The sequence below is a fragment of the Eriocheir sinensis genome, chromosome 63, assembly GCF_024679095.1.
Source record: "Eriocheir sinensis breed Jianghai 21 chromosome 63, ASM2467909v1, whole genome shotgun sequence".
NCBI classification, from domain to species: Eukaryota; Metazoa; Arthropoda; class Malacostraca; order Decapoda; family Varunidae; genus Eriocheir; species Eriocheir sinensis.
Genome location: NC_066571.1, coordinates 8,608,650 through 8,632,878, shown reverse-complemented (window position 1 = coordinate 8,632,878; position 24,229 = coordinate 8,608,650). Strand labels below are relative to the sequence as shown.

General features: G+C 43.4%; 1 protein-coding gene across 12 annotated transcripts; it reads right to left on the bottom strand.

Annotated features, from left to right (window-relative positions):
• Positions 1 to 156: 156 nt before the first annotated feature.
• Positions 157 to 23,274, bottom strand: LOC126986964 (nuclear factor NF-kappa-B p100 subunit-like). 12 transcript variants are annotated; one of them, XM_050843528.1, is made up of 24 exons: positions 23,108 to 23,274; positions 15,864 to 15,976; positions 15,601 to 15,749; positions 15,282 to 15,451; positions 15,023 to 15,182; positions 14,759 to 14,903; positions 14,480 to 14,584; positions 14,172 to 14,283; positions 11,789 to 11,904; positions 11,462 to 11,593; positions 7,727 to 7,792; positions 6,970 to 7,163; positions 6,463 to 6,843; positions 6,150 to 6,263; positions 5,821 to 5,977; positions 5,371 to 5,677; positions 5,052 to 5,166; positions 4,374 to 4,596; positions 3,969 to 4,138; positions 3,655 to 3,759; positions 2,821 to 2,991; positions 2,542 to 2,714; positions 2,122 to 2,284; positions 157 to 1,554 (listed from the first exon to the last, which is right to left on the bottom strand). In XM_050843528.1, the coding sequence occupies exons 1-24, from the start codon at positions 23,122 to 23,124 to the stop codon at positions 1,474 to 1,476; spliced, it is 3,639 nt and encodes a 1,212-aa protein (XP_050699485.1). In that variant the 5' UTR covers positions 23,125 to 23,274; the 3' UTR covers positions 157 to 1,473. The 12 variants fall into 12 exon arrangements, with proteins under 12 accessions (XP_050699485.1, XP_050699491.1, XP_050699488.1 ...); XM_050843534.1 differs by lacking the exon at positions 23,108 to 23,274 and adding an exon at positions 22,683 to 22,704; XM_050843531.1 differs by lacking the exon at positions 23,108 to 23,274 and adding an exon at positions 22,229 to 22,251.
• Between the last annotated feature and the right edge of the window lie 955 nt (positions 23,275 to 24,229).

Below are 24,229 nucleotides of genomic sequence, written 5' to 3'. Positions count from 1 at the left end.
TTTCCACTTTCAGCCTAGAGCACCGATGGTCTTTCTTGATGGGGCGTCACTACAGCTGTACTGTAGATGCTTTCCCTGCCCTGCTGTGGAGGCTGTCACTCTTACAATACTGGCTTATTTACTAACACACTAAGAAAAGGTTAGTGAAGATGAGGCTTCATGTGATATTAGTGTTTTATTTAACCATCATCACAAGTCTGTGCTGGCAGGTGATGGGGCGCCCGTGTGACCACATCCAACACTTACGGCTGTGGGTTGGCCTGAACCAGGTCACACTTGTAAGAAGGCTTCAGCCAAACATATATGTATATAACTTATTTATACTTTAAACTTGAACATATATAACAATATATATCTATCTTACTCATGTAATTGAATAATGTGTAATAATTTCCAGAGAAAGATGAAGGTTAGCTGATCTTCCTCAGAAATGGCAGGGTGGCCCTCGCTGCATGACAGGCTTGGCCACGCCTGCCTCTACAGCTACTCTCAAGCACTGTGACACAGGCAGAGAAGTGTAGTGTTACACCTGACCCAAGTGTTGTGCTGGAAGACACGCAAGTACTCACTCCCTCTACGGACAGGGGTCAGAGTCAACCACATTCCCTTGGGCAGTTTGAGGCTCATACAAGACAGGGAATGTAGTGTTCACTGTGGTCCCTCATAGCATTATATACTAAAACTATCAACAATTTATACATTAAAAAAATATAAGCACATTCTGGTAGAAAATCAGTTTATATAAAAGAATCTTGCAATGTCCAAGTGATGCTAAATGTACGACTTGTACGTGGAAAGATATCCCAACCCAGTGTACAGTGTTCCCTGCCTGACACCACTACATGAACCCCTACAGCCCTCTTCAGGGTGTGGTAGTGTTAGTTTCCTAGATGCCAGGTTGAAGCCTGAAACATGAACAGTGTCATGCGCCACAAACCACTGAGCAAGAAACAGAAAGGCAATAATTATACATAAAAATTCTATCCTTCTCAACCCTTCACACCATTCCATTTCCTTGGACTCTTAATATCAATACAATGATGAGCTAAAAGTTACATTTTGATTTTCCTACTAATATGAACTTAGTTCCTAATTAAGGTACTTTTGGGGTCATTATAATTGTCTACATAAATAAAAATATGAATCAAATTTACGAGAGTATTTCCATTTACAAGAAATTAATGAAAACTATGATACACAACCCCTCATCACACTTATCTTACACAAAAATAAGTATGAATAAAGAAAACCAACATATTTCCTTTACTGGAGACAATATAAAAATGTTAGACAACTCAGTGCGTCCACCACCCCATGATACCTGGCCATCTCACCACTGCAGCGCTGACAAGCCTACGATCCTGTCCCTTGTGCGCCCCTGGCAACAATCCTTCACAGTGCTACCAATTAAAGGTTAGGACTCGCTGTAACCTTGTACCTCCTGCTCACCTTGCAAACCCTGACCGCACCACACTATGCTCGGTCCAGGACGGCAACACACTCCTTTAGCCCCAGGATCTCCAGACACTCCCGAAGCTTCTCCACAGTCACACTCTGCAGAGGGAGGAAAGAGGGCAAAGTCATTCAAAGTTAAAAAGTGATCATACTCTATTGTGATTAATGCATGCCACACTATTTACTAAAATCTGTATGTACCATGGCCAAATTTCTTTCAGGAGCTCCTTATGTGAGAGTTGCAATAAATGACTTGTCCAGCACTTTCAATTACGTTTTCTTAACAATTCCTGACAGTCTTCCAACATACGTGTCATTCAGAATTTTAAATTTCTCCTTTCACAGAATTTTCAATCAGGAACATAAACCATCTATGAATTGAAGTGTCCCTATACCAGACATGTGTTTCAAACCATTTTGCAAACCCCTTATGATTTGTTAGTACACTGAAGGGGAGGTACCATTAATATTAATAAATTCTGTGAATCTCAAGGGTCTCTATCCCCAAACTCCCATGAATTTCTGGGGGACTGTAAACTAAAAACTGGTATGTGAAAGCAAAATATGACTGCACTTGATAATTGTAGTCGGAATGAAATGTACCGTGATGTGACTGACCACTCACATGATGGTGGGTGGGAGCTGGACTGAATGAGCCTAACTAACCGTCATGTTGTCCGGGTGAAGCAGCAGCTGGGCGGGTTGGGCCTCCTTGGCCAGGCACGGCACCATGTAGTCCAAGTCAAGCAGTTGGGCCAAGTGTTGCCAGGTGTCCCCGCTGAGGAGGCTGGCCAGACGCCCGCGTGCACGCTCACTCAGTTCTCCGGCACTGCAGTAACACAATTCACATAAATAAGCTTCACAATATGCATACAAGGTCTATTCTAGTCAAGTGATACATAACATTTCTAATAACTTCTGTCAGCTTGGTCCTACTTCATACAAGACTTCAATTTTGCAATGTCTCCTTTATGACTGAATTTTACATTTTCTCAATTGCTTTGGACTTTACGCCAGGCTAAGGGGGAGACTAAAGGCTGAAAATACACACAGAGCTTCCTTTACTGTCTGCCTCACACTACTCACCCTTCCTTCCCTTCATCACAGGCCAGCTCAGAACTGTGGATGTCCGTCACAGAGATGTCGATGCCAGAGTCAAGGGCAGAGTGTAAAGGAGCGTCTTTCTTCTCCCCCTGCACCAGTACCTCTCCCTCAGCCTGCACCGCCGCAGCCTCCTCACCACGCAGGATTGCCAGGATCTAAGAAATTATCAGCATTATAACCCCATCCCCATTCCCATTCCCATTCCATTTGTATTTATAATGAAGTACCATGATTGTCCTGATCCAAAGAATAAACTATCACCTCTTCATCATCTCCAGCATAGTCCAGTGGTGTGTAGCCTTGGTTTTCCTCATCAGATTCTTCCTCCTCCTCTTCCTCCTCAGCCTCCTCTTTTTGTTCTTCCTCTTCTTCCTCCTCAGATTCTGACGACTTTTTCCTTCTGGTCAAAACATTTCTTGCTTGTGGGTCAGCCTGAAAGAGAAATAATATATAGGTTTTGAATGTCTGGGAAGCATGTACAGTAGTCCCTCAAATAGTACGGTTTCAGTTTTATACGGATTGTCATGGAAGATCTTTCAGGATTTTTAAATTTCCTGCTTGTCGGGAAATTTAAAAATCCTGAAAAATCTTCTTAGAAAATCCACATAAAACCAAAACCGTACTATTTGAGGGATGACTGTATTCCGAATGTAGACATCTCGCTATTGTCCCCCTACCCGTGCCACTGTCTTCTATACTAACACATGCATTTATTTCCCAGTATTTCCAACACATCACATGTTAGCATGGCAACATTATTATACTCATGTAGGAGAGGTAGTGCAGCCCCTTTAATCAGTGTTCTATTTCTTATATATCATGTCCGGTATTACAAGACACTTTGCCATTTCACATCAGCTATATCTAAAGGTCAAAGAGGGGATCAATCGGGTTCTAATGAGTGTTTCTTTAGGTTCATGGTACAGAAGAAGGGTCACACTACCACCAGGGTCATGAAACTACTCCTGGAAATGCCCACAACTCCTATGAAAGCCTTGTCAAATATGTGTTCTTTGGTGGTGAAATGTCTCGCAATTCGACCCCATGACTTTCCACAAAGAGCAAGACAGACAGTACTTCTTAGGAGTTACTCACCTTGACACGCATGAGGAGGCGGCACATCTCTGCATCCCGGGTTTGTGCTGCTAGGTGGAGAGCCGTGTTGCCGTCAAACATGGCCGCCTCCACCGTCACACCCGTCTGCCAAAACAAGAAAACATTATTACCTGCTCATTTAGTTTAAGAGCAAAACTTCCATGACATTCAAAACAATATTTGTACGGTTCATTCAGAAGAACATGATGACTACAAACTGATCACAAAATCTGGATAGTTGTCAATGTCTCTTAGTATCTAATTCCACATCACTGCTACAATTCTTGATCAAATATTTCATGTTCTCAACTCACGTGATCAAGAAGGTAGGCAGCGATATCTCTTCGGCCAAACATAGCAGCCAGGTGGAGGGGGTTGGCTCCTCTCTTGCGCTCACAGTGGTGGACCTGTGCCCCGGCCTCCACCAGGCGGCGCACACACTCCAGGCTGCCAGACACCACAGCCATGTGCAGCGGCGTCTCTCCTGCACAACAAAAGAAAAGGGTTTACTTAGGGGACAACATCTTCCTTTACTTCAGCAACACAAATATATCCTCCTTCAATTCGTTTTTTTAATATTTAGCTTTACTAATAGAGGAAAGATTGACGTAAAGGCAGAAAGGAATCTCCATGAACAAAAAAGTGTCCGGCAAAAGCAGCAAAATTGACAAGGAACATACTGGCTAATGTCATATGGTATGATCCACCTGCTGCCTCACCTTCGTAATTGAAGGCATTGAGAGCCTGACTGACAGCTGAGCGAGCTCCGTTGATGGGCTGGGTGAGGAGGGCATCCAGGCACTGAGGTTCCTGCAGACTTGCGGCATAGTGGAGGGGGGTGTTGCCCTGACTGTCAACCAAGCTCACGTTACAGCCGGGCGTGGCCACCAGACGATGCACCATTGTTAGCTCATTGCCACGGACAGCCTGATGGAGGGCAGTCTGGAGGAGGGAGGGAGATTTAAATAAGCTTTGTTTTACCTTTGTTTCTGTGTGTATTAGACAATATATAACACTTAACCCGGTAGCAGCGACAAGCCAAATTTGTGGCTTTACCGTGTAGCAGTAACAGGACAAATTTGTGCCATGATATAAACCCCCAAAATGCTTTGATATATATTATGAAATGGTTTGTGTGAGGGGTGATTTTTTTTCATTTTTCTCGCTTAGAGGGACCATTAAGAAACATGATCCCCGCTGCTACCGGGTTAAAAAGTGAACATGCCACGAAATAATGAAACCAAAAGGAAACAGGACAGATGTGCATGAAGCGGCATAGCAAGGCGCTCCTTTTACTCACTTCCTTCTTGGGTATCACTTTGTAAGGGCATGTGAGGGAAGAAAGACAGATATCTACAAAGGAGTAAACGTAACACTATTACCAAAAATATACTTACTTCAAGAGCAAAGTTCTGTGCATTGAGAAGGTCTCTGGGATTAATCTTTTCACTTGCTTTAAGTATTTTGTTGAAAGCTTCCATGTTTTTATTGCTGACAGCAGTGTGGAGGGCCCTGAAGAGGAGGCAGAGGAGAAACTGGTAAGGCACTGTGTAAAACTGCAGATTACCCAAGACACTAACATATGGCATTTGTGTCCAATACAAAAACAAATCATGATTCAAAAGTCACTCTGTCAATTTTTCATAATCAAAACTTGTAGATACAAATCCAGCAGTCAGTTGAATGTTGCCTATGTTAAGTCCAGCCACCACTTACGTGTCTCCCTGGTTGTTCTGGACTGCCAGGAGGTAGCGGTGAGTTGCAAGGAGCAGGGAAATGTCCCCAGTGGCTGCATAGGCTTGAAGACACTCAGCAGCACTCACAGCCACTCTGAAGGCCACATCTGCACCTCTGGACACTCTCTGGGGGTTGTATCCCTCGAGGCGCTGGCTTGGCTGACTCCTTCGGCTGTTGTTGCCTGAGGGAGCCTCAACTCGAACTTCAGACATCATCTTACTCAGTTCGTCCACATCTGCACTTGGACCGATGGGCTGATCTCTTTGCTTCTTCTTGGAGTCAGAGCCTGATTGATAAGGTAATTCATTTATATAACTAGCATTCAACAAGCAAAGGATATACTAGTGTGAATTCAATGTTAATATCCACTACAAATCCAGATTTCATCCAGAACTCATGCTGCTCAGCAAGAAATATTGTCATACTTACTCTTTTTACCACCATAATCTTCTTTGATGTCCGAGTTGCCACCGAATCCTGATCCAAAGTCTAGCTGGCCACTGGCTATGTCCAGCATGTCCATTAGTGAAGAGTCTTGTCCTATGCCACCAAGGTTGAAGCAATTGGGCAGCTCAAACTCAGGAACCTATGAATATGACACCTTAGTTAGAGTTGTACATCAAAGACCTATGATAGAATTGTGATACAATAGAACAAAACAAATACCCTACAATTAGAGTAAACAATGAGAAAGATGGTAAATGAATTTTGATGTGATGCAAATAACACTCAACTGAGATTGACTGGACAGCACTAACCTGCAGGACTGGCTGGGGCTGGGGTTGGGGCTGGGGCTGGGGCTGGACCCGAGGCTGGGGCTGCATCATTACTCCCTGCTGCAGGCCATCCCAGGAGCTGCCAGTTTCTTGCACCTGTTTGGCAATGCGAGGGTGTGGTATGAACAAAAAGAAAAAAGAAAATAAAGCCTCCTTATCAGTCACTATGTACTTATGAACTAATGAAATACTTTTTAGGACCCAAGAGGTGAAGTGAAGGAGAATCCCTGTATATAAATCTTAATATGAGCCAGATGTACTTACACATCAAGAAATAACTGAATAAATTACTCACCATTTGTGTCCCAAGAGGCTCTGCCTTTAGCATCTGCTGTTGTGGTTGTTGCATTTGCTGAAGCTGAATTTGTTGTAACTGTTGTACATGCTGCTGCTGCTGCTGCTGCTGTTGTTGATGCTGTTGCAGCTGTTGCTGTGGTATGTATTGCTGTGAGATGAGCTGAGGAGTAGGGTCCTGATAAGAAGGTGAGGGCACCATCATCCCTGGTGAGGGGGCCTGGATGTACTGGGGTGATTGCGACGGCTGCGTGTAGTGGGTGGTGGTCACGGCCACTCCTCCTGACCCAGGATATGGGGGAGACCCGATGGACTGTTCACTGGGAGACATGATGCAATACTGTGGGGAGCTGGGAGACATCTGCTGCCCTGGTGATGACACCTGAATGGACAACAAAGAAAGAAAAATGTAATACCACATTATCAAATGTGACAAACAATGCCACTGAAAACTTCCATCTCTATTTCCTGTTCCTATACCCCTGGAGGGTGTGCATAGAAAGGTTACCTGGAGCACATTATTGTAGATGTTTGTCATGTCTGCCGAGGATGTGGTGGTGGAGCCAGGGTGGAGTGGGGAGTACAGCCCTTGGTTACTGGAGTCCCCGTGGCTGCCTGGTGAGGGCACAGCATGCTGAGGGGACTGGTTTGGCACCTCCAGAGTGTACTGGCCCAGCACATTGGTGTCAGCTAACTCTGGGACTGAAATCAAAGGGAAAACTTTATTAATGGAGTGAAATGAATGAAAAAATATATCTCAGTAAATGGTCCTTTTTCCATTTCTCAACAGAGTAGAACAATCAGGCATTTATTTCCTATTGATTCATCCAGTACAAATATCTCTAAATAAGTCAAATTTAACATATTTGCAAGGCATATTTTGTGGTGCATAGGTATTTAAATTCTCAGGCTAAGTTAAATAAAATTGGTGAAGTATTTTTAGAAAAAAAGATTTACCAAACATAGGTGGATCAATGCTTACATTACTGAATGAATGACATCAGTGTGGCATGGGTGAAAAATAAAATAATATATATATATATATATATATATATATATATATATATATATATATATATATATATATATATATATATATATATATATATATCTATATATATATATATATAAGTTTTGGCCTCTAAGCATATCATTTGTTCAAGAGTTCCCTTGAAAATATTAACAATATACTAGTACTAGACATACATATATCACAACTGTGGTAAAACTTTGTGGACAAATGCTGTCATTCAAACAAAACTCACCTCTGATGAACATTTCAAATATATCAGGCGCCTGCATTGAGTCTTCTTGGCCACCAACATTCCTCACTGGGGAAAGACAGGGCCGTTAGAGCAGCCTTGAAGCTAAGGCACTAGACAACTTTATGATTATTGCTGTTGAGTTAATTATCTATTTATCAACTATTTATTTATTTATTTATTTATTTTTTTTAACACCCCCACCTATAGCGCCAGTAGGCTTTTTTCAGGGGCCAGATGGTCAGCCGAAGCCCGTCACGGCACAGGCCATTTTTATAGTGGCAGCCATTAAATTCATATACCCACTCCACTTTTCCCCCCACATCTTACATGCAAATTTCCCAGCAAGACATGTTTACCAGGCATGACAAGAATGGCTGTTTGCTTAGTTCTGGTAAATATGAGTACTAAAGTAAAGGGAGTAGGGATGATTTTAAGTCATAAGTGAATAAACTTACTAAGTGTGTCAGGAAAGGTATATGGAAGGGTTTTCACAGAGAGGACGATAAAAATAAAGAGATAAAAATGCAGGTGATGAAATGAGAGCTACAGGAAAAGAAGTGAATAAGAGAACAAGATCTTTAGGAGGGTAAGAAGCTGTTTGCTACTTTTATGGACCAGGAGAGGGCCAATGACAGAGTTCATATTAGCAGTTTATAGGATGTTCTGAGGATACATGGGGTCATATCATAAGACATTTCGCCGCCCAAAAACACATATTTGACAAGGCTTTCGTAAGAGTTTTGGGCATTTCCAGTAGTAGTTTTATGACCCTGGTGGTAGTGTGACCCTTCTTCTGTACCATGAACCTAAAGAAAAACTCATTAGAACTCAACTGACCCCCTCTTTGACCTTTAGAAATACTGATGTGAGAAGCATATATGTCTTAAAATACCGACCATGGTGTGGAATGGCATCTACTTGAAGGGCTCAGGTATTTTTACAAAGATGCAGATACCACTGTCCATGTGTAAGGGGAGGCAAGTAAGTTTTGGTGTTGGTGGGGGTGAGAGACAGGGGTGTGCGATGTCACCATGGCTGCTCAATGTTTACACGAATGGTTGCATGAAAGAAATGACAGCCAGAGTAAGGGATTTATGCGCAAGGCTGAAAGTGAAGAGGCATTTAGTAATCTTTGATGGTAGACCTATTTGCAGACGATGCTGTGTTCCTGGCAGAAAAGTAAAGGAGGCAGAGCATTGTGGATGAATCTGACAGGGTGTGCAAGAGGAGAAAGTTGAAAGTAAATGTACGGAATAGTAAGGTAAATGGTCTGTGAAAGGTAAGATAGCAGATGGGTGTTTTTCCAAAGCCATACAAAGTTAGGGCGGAGAAAGCAAGAATGTGAAATCCGGTTTGTTGAAGTGAAGACAGAGGGAGTATTAAATTTACATACTTGGGTAAAGTTTTTTGTATGTATAGGAGTATGGAGGAAGAGGTAAGGGAAAGAGGAGTGAAGGGCAGGCAGGTTATAGGTGTGCTAGAATTAAAAAAAGGAAAAAACAAAAGCACAAGGGAAAAGAAGGGAATAAGAAATAATATATCCTCTCCAGTGTCATACGCATCAGAGTCATGGTTGCGGAGTGTACCACAGCAATCACGAATATGCAGTGGAAATGAGTTCTAGAAGAGGTGAATGTGGCTTGTCAGTATGGAATTGAGAAAGTAATTAAGTAAGAAGTGTATGAGAAAATAGGTCTGCATGTGTCAGCTGAGGAAGTGAATTGTGGAGTGGTTTAGCCCAGTAGCAGCGACGGGCCAAATTTGTGCCATGATTTAAACCCCCCAAAATAGATGATACACAAACTGATCACAAATGCTTCGCTATATATTATGAAATGGTTTGTGTGAGTGATGATTTTTTCTCATTTTTCTCGCTTAGAGGGACCATTAAGAAACATGATCCCCGCTGCTACCGGGTTAATGGGTGAAACATGGTACCCTGAGATGGTTTGAACATATGATAGGAATGAATGGGGATGCCTTTAAGTGTATGAGAGAAGGATTGAGAGTGATGGTGACTGGGGGAGACCATCCTCAAATGGCTCAATAGAGTGGATGTGTACTGGCGGGAGAGTTGATAGGTGAGGAATTAAATGTGCTGAGGAAACAGTGGAACAAAAAAGAAAAAATGGAGATGCTTCTGCCTTGACCTTACCCTTAGGGGAAGTCCACATGAGAGCAGGGCATCACAGATATAGATGGATATAAGGGAATGGAGTTTATGCTCATTCTATCCTCTTGTATTTATCTCTCTTTAAATTATTTCTAAATTCATGGATGCTTTCTCTTGGATATTTCTATTGCAGTTACTCTACACCACAACATTTTTGTTTTGAAAATTGTATTTCTTTACATTAATTTGACATAGTCACTTATAATTTGTATTCAGGTACTCTTATATATGCATTTACATTAATTTTGCATATTCTGAACAGAACTGATATTCATTTTTGAAAATTGTTCTTAATATTTAATCTGTTTTCATAAACTAGCCAACCTTTGCTATGTAATGTGACCTGAACTTGATAATAACTTAGCACCATCAAATTAGTGACCTGGCTTCACTAAATTGGTACAGCTTACAAACCCAAGATGTGGCACCTCAGCTTGTGGAAGTGAAACGCAGGGTTTGATAGCTAACCCTGCCTAGGATACGTGGTAACTCTTTTACCCGAGTCAGGGCAAGCTCTAGATGTCCTTCGGTTTAACTTTTCCAACATATTTCATGTGCATTTTTGGGAGTGTCCTATGGGGCAAAAAATATTGTAATTTCTGCTTTGACCATCCAGCTCGGCAGCTCAGACGTGTTACTGATATTCAGAGAATGAATCAGAAAGAAAATGGAGAAATGAAAGAGCAATGCAAACTAAGCAGAAGAGGAAGAAGCTAATGGTGTGATGTTATGCATAACCAATGTGACAGACACACTGGCAATTCACCGTTTGATGCAGCAGTGTGGTGCAGCACAGTGGAACAAAAAGCAGCACATGATCTCACCTAATCATTCATGGTCAACACTGTGTACATAAACTTTCTTATCAAACATGTTAGACCTGTGTGGGGCCCCAAGTACTATATTGGTGCACACACAAAATACTCCCCACAGTTCAGACCAGTTAATGGCACTTCATTCCCATTTGATTTATCTCAACTTTGCTTTCTTAGGTGATCAGAATATGAACTTAAACTAATGAGGGGGTGAAACAAAAAATAACTTTACAATTCATTTTTATTTTTTCTTCAAGTATGGCCAACCAAAAGGTGGTAGTCAGGTGTGTGGGGCCTTAAGAAGACCCCACGGCACAGAGGAGTACAAGGCAAAAGAAGATGCACTTGACTACAAGGATTAGTTAACATTAAGTAAACAGTAAGTAAACTTAAGGATATTACAGCATAACTAAGACCTCTTGCTATGGCCATCCCTTGAAGGAGTTCCAAGGAACCGGGGTCAAAAATAAATACTCTGATAGAATTAAATTAAATATCTTTTAGGGAGACTCCTAAGCCATATTCTGTCACCAAAGCAAAATTTCCTACAATACGGAATGCTTATTTATGAGTCGTTATCACAAAATACTGACAAGGTTTCCATGGGAAAAGTGCATCACCAACAACAACAACATTCTGGGCTACCATTATTTTTGCCACAATATGGGCAAAGAAACACCAAAGTAGAGCTGATTACAGCATCCACCTGATGAGCTCATTAATTAACGAAGACCAGTGGTAGCTTACTGTTGTTACTGAGATCAATGGCCTCATTTGGGTAGGAACCGATGTTAAACCTCTTGGCAGGCGGCGGATCGCTGAAGTGCCGCTTCCCTTCTTCCAAGGTGTTCTCCAGGTTGATTCGGGATCTCTTGAGACCTAAGAAACATATTACCTCACACACTGTGCCTTGGATTTCCTGCCCACTATACAAACACAGAACCCAGCCTTTCTGTTTATGTGCAGTTATTCAAAACCATTACAAATGGAGTCATATAAAAAGTAAATACACACACACAACCATTAAATATGAGCTTGACACTCCGCATGAATGGCCACAATAGGAATACTCACTATCAGGGAGGTAGGTGAAGTCCAGGGGCTCGCTGGTGTCCTTGTCAGTGGGTCGTTCTAGCTGCACCTTCACACGAACTGACGTGTTCAGGTTGGTGAGCCTGTACCGTGGGGTCCTGTACACCGAGAGTAAAGACAAAGCTTTTACTTTCACATCTTGGTTCTCAGGTGCTCAACATATACAATATACTAAACTATAATATTTGTGGAGTTAAATTTAATCAGGGTAAAAAGTTTGGTTCCAAAGTCCACAAATCAGCTAGCTAAATGACAGTATCTATGGCACTGAAGCTAACTGGGACAAAAATAGTTAACATGAGGTTCAGTCCCCAACTGCTTCCAGTTATGAAGGAGCATTGCCCCTTTCAACAAGTTCTTGCAAAATTCAATGCAACAAATATATACAGTATTCTTATTGCCAACATCACAGAAATATTTTCTTGTTTGAACTCATTGGTTAAAAAAAAGTAGGCCACGCCATATTTTACTAATATATTTCATACTCTGATCCTTTACCCTACAGTCTGCAAGGATAATCTCTACGTCAGAATCCATGCACTGAGATTTACCGCACAAATTTAAATTTGCTTCCCATACCAAAATATAAATGTAAGAGGTGTGAATCATGTGTCTGGCAGCAACATACATGTTCCTCACTCACTGGTGGGAGGGAGGGTCTCTCTCCTTCCCCTCCCTCCAGTAGCAGTAGACAGTTTGTACAGCCTTGAATTTTATAGTCTGTGAGTTCCCTTACATCCTTGTGTTTATGGCCTTTTTTGCTGGATTACATAATGCTTGAAAACATTTTTCATTCATTCATTCATCTTTGACACCTGCTCCTAGGAGGTCCCACCAGGGGATGGCCACGGCAGAAGAGTTTCCATCTCTCTCTATCCAGACACTCCCTCCTTGCCTGCTCAAAGTTTCTCACAGATCTTTCACCCCTCTCCCTGACATACTCCTGCACACTATCTCTCCATTTCACTGGAGGTCGTCCTCTAACATTCCCTCCCTCTATCTTACTTTCCTCTATTTGCTCCATGTGGCCAAACCACTTTAAAGTCTGTCGCTTCACTTCTTCCACCACTCCACACTTCTTCCCTTCACCCCCGTGACACATTCCAAAACGCTCGTACACGCTTTCATTGCTCATTCCATCCATTCTACTCACATCACAAGCACTCCTCAAATAACTCATTTTCACTGCCTGCACTCTAGACCTCTGCCTTTCATTCCAGGCCCACGTTTCACTTGCATATGTGAGGGTTGGTAACTTGAAATGGATATTCAAAAGCGTTGGAGAGAACTTAAATCTGAGATCCTCCAAAATCTTGTGTACCAAATCACCTCCAGATGGTTATCAAGAGGAAGGACCATGCCACAAATTACTGCAATAATTTTATATTCATTATTTTTTTTGTTGGAAAATGGTGTGTCACACATGCCAATAATCCCTTTTCGGAAGCATGCAGAAATTATCCACGCAGACTGTATTAACCCCGTAGCAGCGATGGGCCAAATTTGTGCCATGATATAAACCCCCAAAAATAGATGATACATAATCTGATCACAAATGCTTTGATATATATTATGAAATGGTTTGTGTGAAGGGCGATTTTTTCTCATTAACCCTTTCCCATTAACCCTTTTATTGCTAAACGCTCTCACAGCGAGCGTTAGGCGTATTTGCTGGTGGTGCTAAACACTCGCAGTGAGCTCCACCCGCACTCAAATCTCCCATGTATGAGTGTTCCAACACTAATTCTCACAACACAGGATTGCCAATTGAGTGGGTTCTTCACTAAATTTGGTGGAAAATCTTATCAGCCCAGCGCGGCAAATCTACGGACGAGTAACTGGTGGATGTTCTTGCCCAATATAACGGCATTTTTACATAGCTTCACCTATCACCCGACTGATTCTTTGACCAAATAGTTGTAAATATTACAGTTGGCAAAACTCCCTTGCCAGAATATGAAGGAAAGATGTCCGCAGTTCCCTCAATATGGCTGATCATCCCGCACACACTGACGTAGGTGTTAACATTCAACACTCCCTGAACGTGCATGTACGTTCGCAAGAGAAAGCATACATAACCGACTCCTATAGATCTGGACCTCCTCTTTCCAATGGTGTTTTTGGTTTTTAGCTGTGATGAATAGTTTTTGAGATACAGAGGTTAAAAGAGACCCCCCATTGGGCTGCCCGACTGCGCCTGAGGTGATAGTCGCGTCTGCACCGCGCGCAAGGAAAGGGTTAAGAAACATGATCCTCACTGCTACCGGGTTAAATGAAAGGTAATATTTCCCTCTCTCACACAACCATGTTTCTACCACAGCTCCATGAAGCCCCACCTCTCCAACAAAGTGCCCTCATCACCCACCTGAAGACGATGGCATACTGGTGATGAACATCCGCATCAGCAAACTCCCCGTACGCTTTCCATACCTCCCTGTCATTCTCGTCCAGCTCAAAGAACTTGATGTGAACATTGTCTGTGGAAGAAAACGTAGCACATGGATGGCTGGTGGTGGTGCTGATGGATGAAAGTATCTCAGGAGGCAACGGCTGTTCTTGATACTGCTTTAATCTAAACCCAAACATCAAACCTTAATTCAGATAACTGATGCTAAGTACTACAAAGGAAGATAGAAACTATACAGAAGCAAGAAAGATTAACACTTCACTCACTTCTGCGCACTTTCTCAACCAGGAGCCAGATTTCTGTGCCACCAGTGCAGGGGGCAGAACAGGCAGACATCCGTACTATTTTCAGCTCCCCAGTTGTGGCATTCTCTGCAAACAGCAATAAGTGTTACTCATCACAGTGGCTGATAAAACTCATAGGTTATTTAATGTTGATATAAATCATACAAAATATATAGAATACAATTATTCACTTGTTCTAATGAAAAGTACTTCAAGAAGTGGCCCATCCTTTTCTCAATATTTCCCTTAGAAATAACTTACTTAGGTTAAAGACAACATCTGAGTCGACAGGCAGGGTGATGGGTCGGTAATTCTCAATGTTTTTGTCATAGTGGAAGGCCTGGAACCTCAGCACCACCTTGTTCAGGTCCATGCTCTTCGCCTCCTCCTCAGCCTCCTCGTCAATCTGGAAGACAAAGCAAAGTTTGGTCAATTATCTTTTTCTTACACCTCTATGACTTTATTCATAAGAATAGTGATAATGGTGAAAGTCAGGCTGAATTGCCAGCCAATAGAGGTTTTCACCTTTTTCATATCTGTTGGGGTGATGCTGCGGCGGATTTCTTCATTGGAGTGGTGAGGTTTCCGCAGCCTGGCATGGGTCAGCAACTCCTCAAGCTTCCGCTGCTTAATTATCTCTCTCGTATCACGTTTTGCTATGTGGATGATTCCAAGATTCTGAAAACTGTTGGGATACAATTAAAATGATGCCAACCCCTGCTAGCTTGAAAACTGCCATTATCTATTCAATAGCATGGTCACTGAATATAATGCTGTTACTCACACAGCTGTGAAGTCAGATTTTTCATCAACCACCACCTCGCAGATCCCCGTCTCCTTGTTGCAGTTTTTCCCAGACAGTTCATGAACGTGACGTTTTCGCTGGTTGATGTTGTCTTCAGCAGTGTAGAGGGTGAGCCGGATGACAGCAGGACCATTGTTCCACTTGGAGAGCTGAAATATAGCAAATTATAATGATATTAATGAGAAAACAATGACTGCTGATATTATCTAAACGTTGACTGAGGATGTATAATGGCTAAATCATAACACTGTCTGAGAAGTATTACGCATGGTCTACTTTTGAAGGTGTCCTTTCTCACCTTTACAGTGGGGAAGGCAGTCCTGTTCTTGTCAGCGCGGTCAGCCTTCAGCTGGCCATGGGTTCCCACCATCTCACTCTTGTAGCGGAACCGAAACTTGGACTGCGGCTGTTCCAGGATGGTGATGTACGGCCCGTCATGGTGAATGGCTGCAATGTTAGACGCACTGGTTAGGGAGGTAGTGACACAGAACAGTTATGGGGCACAGCACACACCACTCATTGCCTGCCTTAATGTCAAACCATCCCAGCCCTCATACTCACCATCGTAGGGGCGGTTGAAGGCAGCAACCACTGTGGGGGGTGAGGGAACCCCGAGGGAATGGTCAGAGTAGGGAGAGGCTGACTCTCCACTGTATGGGGAATTCATCCCAGTGCTGAAAGGGAAGGCAACAACTTATTATTAACAAAGAAATGCACAAAATTATGAAGGTAACAACTTACTATTAACAAAGAAATGCACAAAATTATCACTTGTACAGGAAATAAGGTCTTGGAAGTTCAGTTCAATGTCTTGGATGAACTGAGTCTACCTAAAAATTACCAATGCTGTCAAAATACACATATGGCCACCTCGTTAGTTGTCACACCATGTCCACACCACACGGTTATGCTCCTCAGCGGCAGGGGAGGGCGTGTCACAAACTGCACGTCACCAAGCAAACACACGGGCCGAGGCACCCCAGCCCCCAAGGCCACCCCGCCACCCCATGACAAAAGCACACACCTCCCTCGCCTCAATTACGCCATTAAGCCCGCCACACTCATTACCAGCCCCGAGAGACCACTGTACCCTGCTCCCACAGTCCAGTCCCCTCGTGACAGCCATGGTGGGGGTGGCTGTCCCTGAACACACGTTAGGGCAGTCCCACCATGGTCTGACACACCTTCACGGCCACTCCCATTGCACCACACACCGCAAGCCTAGACACCCAGATCCACGGTGACTTGCCCTTCAGTAGCTTTCCCTTGCCGATACAGCCACGCACTGGGCTATGACAAGGAGGCTGAGTGCGAGAGGACCGCTCGGGGGCCTGAATACCACGGTGGGAATCCCCGCCGTTCCAACACTGCTCAGAGGGAAGCAGCACATTGGCCGCTCCTCGTGATCCTCCGCTCTTTTGTGGCCTAGCACTGCACATAGCCCGCACACAGCAGCCTCACACACTACTCGATCCCTCTCACATGCTCTCACACCAGCCCAGCTCCAGACAACCACCTGTAGGATTGCGGCGGGGGTTGGGGTCCTTGGGGTGCCAGAAGGGGAGGGGTTGCCTGCTTCTGCACACGGGAAATCACTCTGACGTCATGGCTTTTAAGCATTGAAGAACACCCCGTGGACACTTGTGGTTGAATCCTTATGAGCAGGGAGGTAGATACGTGTGCCTGTGCAATGCCAGACGGAAGGGGTGAAAGGGATAGCCGGATAGGTATAGAGGGGGGGTGGGATTGCCTGCTTCTGCACACTGGAAATTTCTGGCATACACTGGCCTTTTAAGCACTGAAGAACACCCCGTGGACACTTGTGGTTGAATCCTTATGAGCAGGGAGGTATAGATACATATGCAGTGCCAGACGGAAGGGGTGTAAGGGATAGGTTAGAGGGGGGGGAGGGGTTGCCTGCTTCTGCACACTGGAAATTTCTGGCATACACTGGCCTTTTAAGCACTGAAGAACACCCCGTGGACACTTGTGGTTGAATCCTTATGAGCAAGGAGGTATAGATACGTATGCAATGCCAGACGGAAGGGGTGTAAGGGATAGGTATAGAGGGGGAGGGGGTTGCCTACTTCTGCACACGGCTATCACTGAGTCACACTAGCCTTGCACACTGAACAATAGCCCGTGGACACTTGTGGTTGAATCCTTATGATCAGGGAGGTAGATCCGTATGCAATGCCAGACGGAAGGGGTGTGGGTAGATCTGATAAGTAGAAGGGGAAGCTAGGGTTGCCTGCTTCTGCTTCTTGCGCATATAACACCATGGGGACACTTATGGCTGAATCCTTATGAGCAGGGAGGTAGATCTGTATGCAATGCCAGAGGTGGAGAAAGGGAGATGGGGGAGGGTCTGGCTGCATCCCTTCTTCCATAGTTACACCTGTACACTGTCATATATACGCACTGCAGAACAGCCTACGGGCACTCATGGCTGAATACGTCCACAAAAGATGAGCACCGAGGTAGATATGTCTATGTATGCAATGCCAAGTGAGGGGTGGAGGTGGGTAGGTAGAGAGGAGGGGAGGGGTTGGTTGCTTTTCACACGGCTAATCACTTCTGACACCGGAATCGCGCACTGCGGAACATCTTGTCGACACTTACGGGCTAAAGCCTTCGAAAAACATGATCAGCGAGGAGGATTTGTATGAAAGGCCAGGTTGAAGAAGATACTAAAAGGTAGCGTTGGTTCTGGAAGGCTTTATAGCGCCCAGCCGATGCCCGCCTGACGAGGGTAAATTCCCTTCCGCTGTGGCTTGCCCCGACTCGCCTACCGTGTACCGCGTGCCCCTCCCCTTTCTTTCCCCCGAGTGGGTCATTCTCCTTCAGACCCACGAATATTAGAGCAAACAGGACACGAGGGGGACTTTTACACATGGGCCACGAGTGACATTCAACAGGTGCGCTGGGCCACGTGATAGGACCATTTTTTTTTCTACGGACCAGCTTACCTTGTGGCCAACTCTGATTTATCTCGGGCTATTTTTAACACGGGGAAGGGGTGTTGAAGTACAATATATGAATAAACGATTATATATAGGAATAAATGAACGTATGATCAAACGAATAAAGGTGTGTTCTTAATTAAATCATTATGTTTTACCTGCAGCTCTTGAGAGTCGTGTAATATTGATCGAGGTGTCAAACTTGTCATTGGTTAGGCTGTGAGTGATATATCAGTTGCTAGTATGACGTCGACACCCATTCCTATAAATATCACTGAGGAAGACAAAGCAATGGAGTGATGCTTTTCCGATACCCAAAGAGATATACTTTTCTTGCCCCAATGAGGATCCCCTACCTCGGAACGTCTGAATGAATATAGTTTCCTACTTGCTGACATAACGCTGCTTATAATCCTATCGATCCTCTAGCAGCAGAACAGCGTGAACAATGTTGATTCAAAGGCTGAGAACACCCAAAGCAAATGACAGACATTGAGAAGAAAAAAAACGAGGGTGTAGTCAAAAACTGCCCAAAGAAAAATACCAAACTTAAAAGTAAAAGTTACAGCATAATATACATCAATATACAAATTATTGAGTGTCGGTGCTCCAAGTGAGTGTCCTCTTTTTTTCCTTTTTTTTGGGAGGGGGTATACGTGTGGGGTCGACGTTCAAGATAAAAAAAAAAATCGCGCTCTTCAACGTAGGTGTTTTATGTGTCTCAAAATTGCTTCGGGGATCAACGATGACTGGTCAAAAACAAGTTATTGTGCATCAGGTAACGGAGTTTTGGAGGGAGTTATGCAGATCGCTCAAGGACACCTGCAAGGCTGTGTGAAGCAGGGGTGGTATCAGGGATTTTTGTTCTCTTTTCTTGAGGTGTCTTGTAATCCTTAGAAATATGACTGGAAGCTGAACTTTACATTACCTTTAAAACACATGCTACCTGACTTTCCCGGGGAGAACGTGACTGTACCCTTTCCCCTCCTTAATCCAGTTGCTACGTTTGGTTCCTCACGCTTGCAGAGAATTATCTACCCCGCCCCCCCTACTTCCCGTCTTTGCCCTCCCTCCCTCCTGCCGTGGGAAGTCACGTACTACAACTTCACGAGAATCAGAATTTAATCGTAAAAACCCAGAATCTCACCAAAAGACATCCTTTATTACACTGTATCACACTGATACCTCGAGAATGACGCCATCGATATAGTGGTCTACTCTTACCATATCCTGAAAGCATAGAGGGGTAATATCTTCATAAAGGGAACTTATAATACATGATTTAGTTGATAACAGTTAAAAGAATTACTACCACTCACTTTTCACTTAAGTTTATGAGGTTATGTATAATCGATTCTGGTACGTGACATGAAACAGTCTGGCACGTCATGCACCCTCCTCTCACACCTCATGGATCTCTGACATGCAACACACACAGCGCCGGAAATTCCCTTACATTGCAACGCAGTTTCATCATAATGCCGTTGAAACTGAGCACAATAGGTTGATAGACAGTTGGCAAGTGAACATTGTCCCCAGCAGCTGTACGTCGTGTGCAGGGTGTGTTGTCGGTGTCTCGTTGCACATGCATGCTATTTGTTCAGATAAAAAGGCTGTGCCCGTTGTAGGACTCCCACGTTCGGTATAACCCCGGAAAAGATATCTATAATGGTCTATAGCGTTGTACAGCCCAGTGTGTGTGTGGTGGTGGTGTGGGAGGGGTTATGATAAATCACCTATCTTTAATTGATTTTAATCAGAGTAAAAATAATGATTCAAATCAAGGTGATTTCGTCTACTAATAAGCTCATAAACTTCATCTTCCACTGAACTGAAAAACACGTAGCTACATAGTGTAAGAAGATAATTTTATTCATTGAGATGTAGTACGTCATGCATTTTTCTACGACAATGGCTCCAAAGATCAGGGACCGCTAAAGTAAGAAAAAGGGATCACTGTTCGTAGCCATGCTTCAAATATTCGTTCTAAGCATGGTTACACCTTTCAACAGGATGAGAAGTATGTGCTCACTTTTAATATTGTATTTACCAATTTTTACGATCTGAGAAACACAAGATTTTACTTAATTAAATTACATTTCCCAGAAAGATTGTTCTTTGCACTTTTCATAAATGTAAACCTATGAAGCAGCTGTATTTACACTTTTCAGCTTGTTTACTCCAAGGGGTGGTTGTGTTATCGATTATGTAAAAAAAATAACAAAGTTGATTAGAAGTTGATTAAAATATGCGATTAAAAAAACATTTATTATTTTCTTGAACCTTGATTTTTCCAACGTTGGTGTGTGTGTGTGTGTGTGTGTGTGTGTGTGTGTGTGTGTGTGTGTGTGTGTGTGTGTGTGTGTGTGTGTGTGTGTGTGTGTGTGTGTGTGTGTGTGTGTGCGCTCTCGTGATAAAAAAAAATGAGAAGAGGAGCTACCTGTCTGACATTGTCCTGGTTAGACAAAAAAAATGGTCAGAATAATATATATATATATATATATATATATATATATATATATATATATATATATATATATATATATATATATATATATATATACACACACACACACACACACACACACACACACTATTTGCCTGTTCCCGAGTCATGGGAGTGAGCATGGACTGAGCCACTCGTGGACCTACAGTAACATTTTCCCCTTTCCAGAGTGACGTCACAGGCTGAGGAACTTTCATCAGTCTGGGCACGGCCGCCGCTTCCCTCTCTCCCCGCCCCTGACGCGCCGCCCAGACGGAGGGGCAAGGCAGTAGATTCACTTGATGGTGAAACAGTTCATTACCACGCTGTTTGTACTTTTGACTCAACTAATTTATATCTTTGAATTTTGAAAATTAATTTCTCAGTACAACATTTTATTTTCCGACTATCCTTCTCTTTTTTTAAACAAAGAGGAAATTCCTGAACACCTTGGTATTTGTTGAGTAATGCCAGACAAGTCAGGCGATGGACCAACGCCTTGGATACTGGCTTGATTGACAAATTTCCTCCACTGAATCCCGTCACACACAACATTCTTACAGTTAAGATTGGAGCGTTACGAGCAGAGAGCGAAAACAGAACAAAGGAGAGGCAGTGGAAATCTCAATCTCTATCAACCTTCGTCCTCCGGGCCTTGGAAAGCCCGAAGTGGGAGGAAAGTCTGTATACATGGTAAAACCCAGTCGCTGCCACCCCCCTAACCTCCGCCAACTCTCTCATCTTGAGGCCCTCACTTCCCACGGCATCCATTGGTTTATAAGCTACGTTTTTCATGAAAAAAGATCAGTAATTCTGCAGCTTCATCTAACCCTCATCAAAACTCCTATAACAGCATCCCTCAGCGGTCCACAGGCTACGTTATTCATGAAAGATATCAACAATTAATTCTCAGTCGCTGCCACCACCACAGCTTCCGCCAACCTTCATCCTAAAACCAACACACTTACTTCACCATCTCCACTCCTTAGAAAGTCCACCAATGGTCCACTAGCTAAGTTATTCCCCACCCACCCACCTCCACGCCACTACGAACACTCAACTGCAAAACAATAGCCTCCAGCGAGCACCTTTCCCACCTCCCGCGTCCCCTATGCTCCCTCCAACCTCCAACCCCCCTCATACATCCCGACTCGCAGCACAAGAGAATGGGATGGACTTTCGCCTATCATGTCGTCTCCTCTCACTGTCTCCTATTGCTTGACACGACAAACAGGGTTCATTTTTTTTCCCCCAACCTTCACTGATCACTCATCCACCACCCACCTTCGTCACACACACACAGTCTACCTCCCTCCCTACTTGTGATATTCCTTTCTTCCTCCTCTCTCCAATTTATACATTCCACTTTCGTCTCACCACTGCCTCACTAAACAGAGAAAGAATCACCCTCGCTTACTAATGCCTCTCGTCAGCCACATTTTAAGCACCTTATAAGATTTTAGTTCCCTGGAATGTACCTGCGCATCAGCGGAAGACCACAACTCGTCTCTCTCTGCACACTGTTCCTCACTACCCCTAATACTGCAAACCTAGGCCAGGCATTGCATAACTCACAGACTGAACAGAGCTCGTGTTGTGTTTATTTGGCGTGGCAGCACCGTGTATTTCCTCTTAACACTTCACACACTAACATTTCCTTCCGGTGGGGCCTGCCTAGATCATTATTCGTCTTTTTGTTTGATTTCTGGATTGACTGCAGGCGTTGTTAGTACTAAAGGCAAGCGCTTGATTACGTAACCTTCGGCTCCTGCTTTTTTTTTCTCCCACGAAGATCCGAACTCAGAATCTACCAGTTTTTATCTCCCGCTGCTTAGTTGCAAAAGTGTCCCGCCTTTGGCATTTCGGGCGATTTAACTGTATTTTTCCGCGCAGGTATGCCTGGCTCGGTACGTCTATTGAATATCTACTAACCTTCATATACACCACATTATTTAGAGATTTAACACTCGTCCTTGGTGTGTCCAGGAAAGCATAATTCCGTCTTCACCAACAACGATTTCTTGCACTCTAAACACTAGATACAAAAGGTACAGACGCATCACGCTATGTCGCAGCACACACACAGCATCACAGAACGCTCTGACGCAAGCAATGCCCACAGACACGCCAGCACCCCAAAGGGCAGCCCGTTACTCTGTTCCGAATTTATAGGAATTGAGGTCACTTTCCACTAAGGGAGAATACAAGGCTTCAAACTACACTCTCTCTAAATAAATCCCGAAATAGGGTTAGTGGGTGGCCAATACTACACATGTATACTTAAGTGGTGGACAAGGGCCTACACCCACGGCACTGCCACCCGGAAGTAGAAAAAAAAGTGCCGGAGCCGGACTCACCTGTCGCCTCTGACCATGACACACGATTATGTCCTAGGTCAATTTTGTGCACTCGTAACACCCACGATACTTAGATCACAACTTAGCAAGAACCAAGAGGAGACTACGCCTCTCCCCTCTGGATTACTCGGGGAAGTCCAGCGCAAGGCAAGACTTGGGGACTCGGGGAGGGACGGGGAGACAGCGGGGAATCCCCGCCTGCCACAACAATAGTCACACTGCTTCCACCTCTCGCGGGAGGCGGCACTCAACAATAGCAACCCTCATATCACAGATTGTGCCACGTTGTTTTCTTTGGTCATTTCTTACTTTTCCTATTTCATGGCTACAGCAATGGAGAGAGTGAGTCACCCTGCAGCACGCTATTTCGTCGCTATTCCTCCGACCCGTGCGTCGATCCCGCCACCCATGGAGGCCCGCCGCCGCCCGTCGCGTGCCCGCCCTGCGCGGTGCCTCGCACGCGCCCATGACACCTTGTTTAATTTTGAAGCCGTGTTTGCCGTGACGACCCATATATATATATATATATATATATATATATATATATATATATATATATATATATATATATATATATATATATATATATATATATATATATATATATATATATATATATATATATATATATATATATATATATATATATATATATATATATATATATATATATATATATATATATATATATATATATATATATATATATATATATACATAAATATATATATATATATATATATATATATATATATATATATATATTTATGTATATATATATATATATATATATATAGAGCTATATATAGAGAGAGAGAGAGAGAGAGAGAGAGAGAGAGAGAGAGAGAGAGAGAGAGAGAGAGAGAGAGAGAGAGAGAGAGAGAATTATTACTATTATTATAATGACTTCCTAACCTTCTGCTACTACTACCACTACTACTACTACTACTACTACTACTACTACTACTGCTGCTGCTGCTCCAATCACTACAACTACATCAGAATCACAATAGTTACCGCCATCATTACGTAATACGCCATAACTACGCACGCTCCTCTTGTCGCCCTTGACGCAGGTAAACAAAGAGTGACAACAGGTGAAAAAGCATTGCGGAGTCTTCA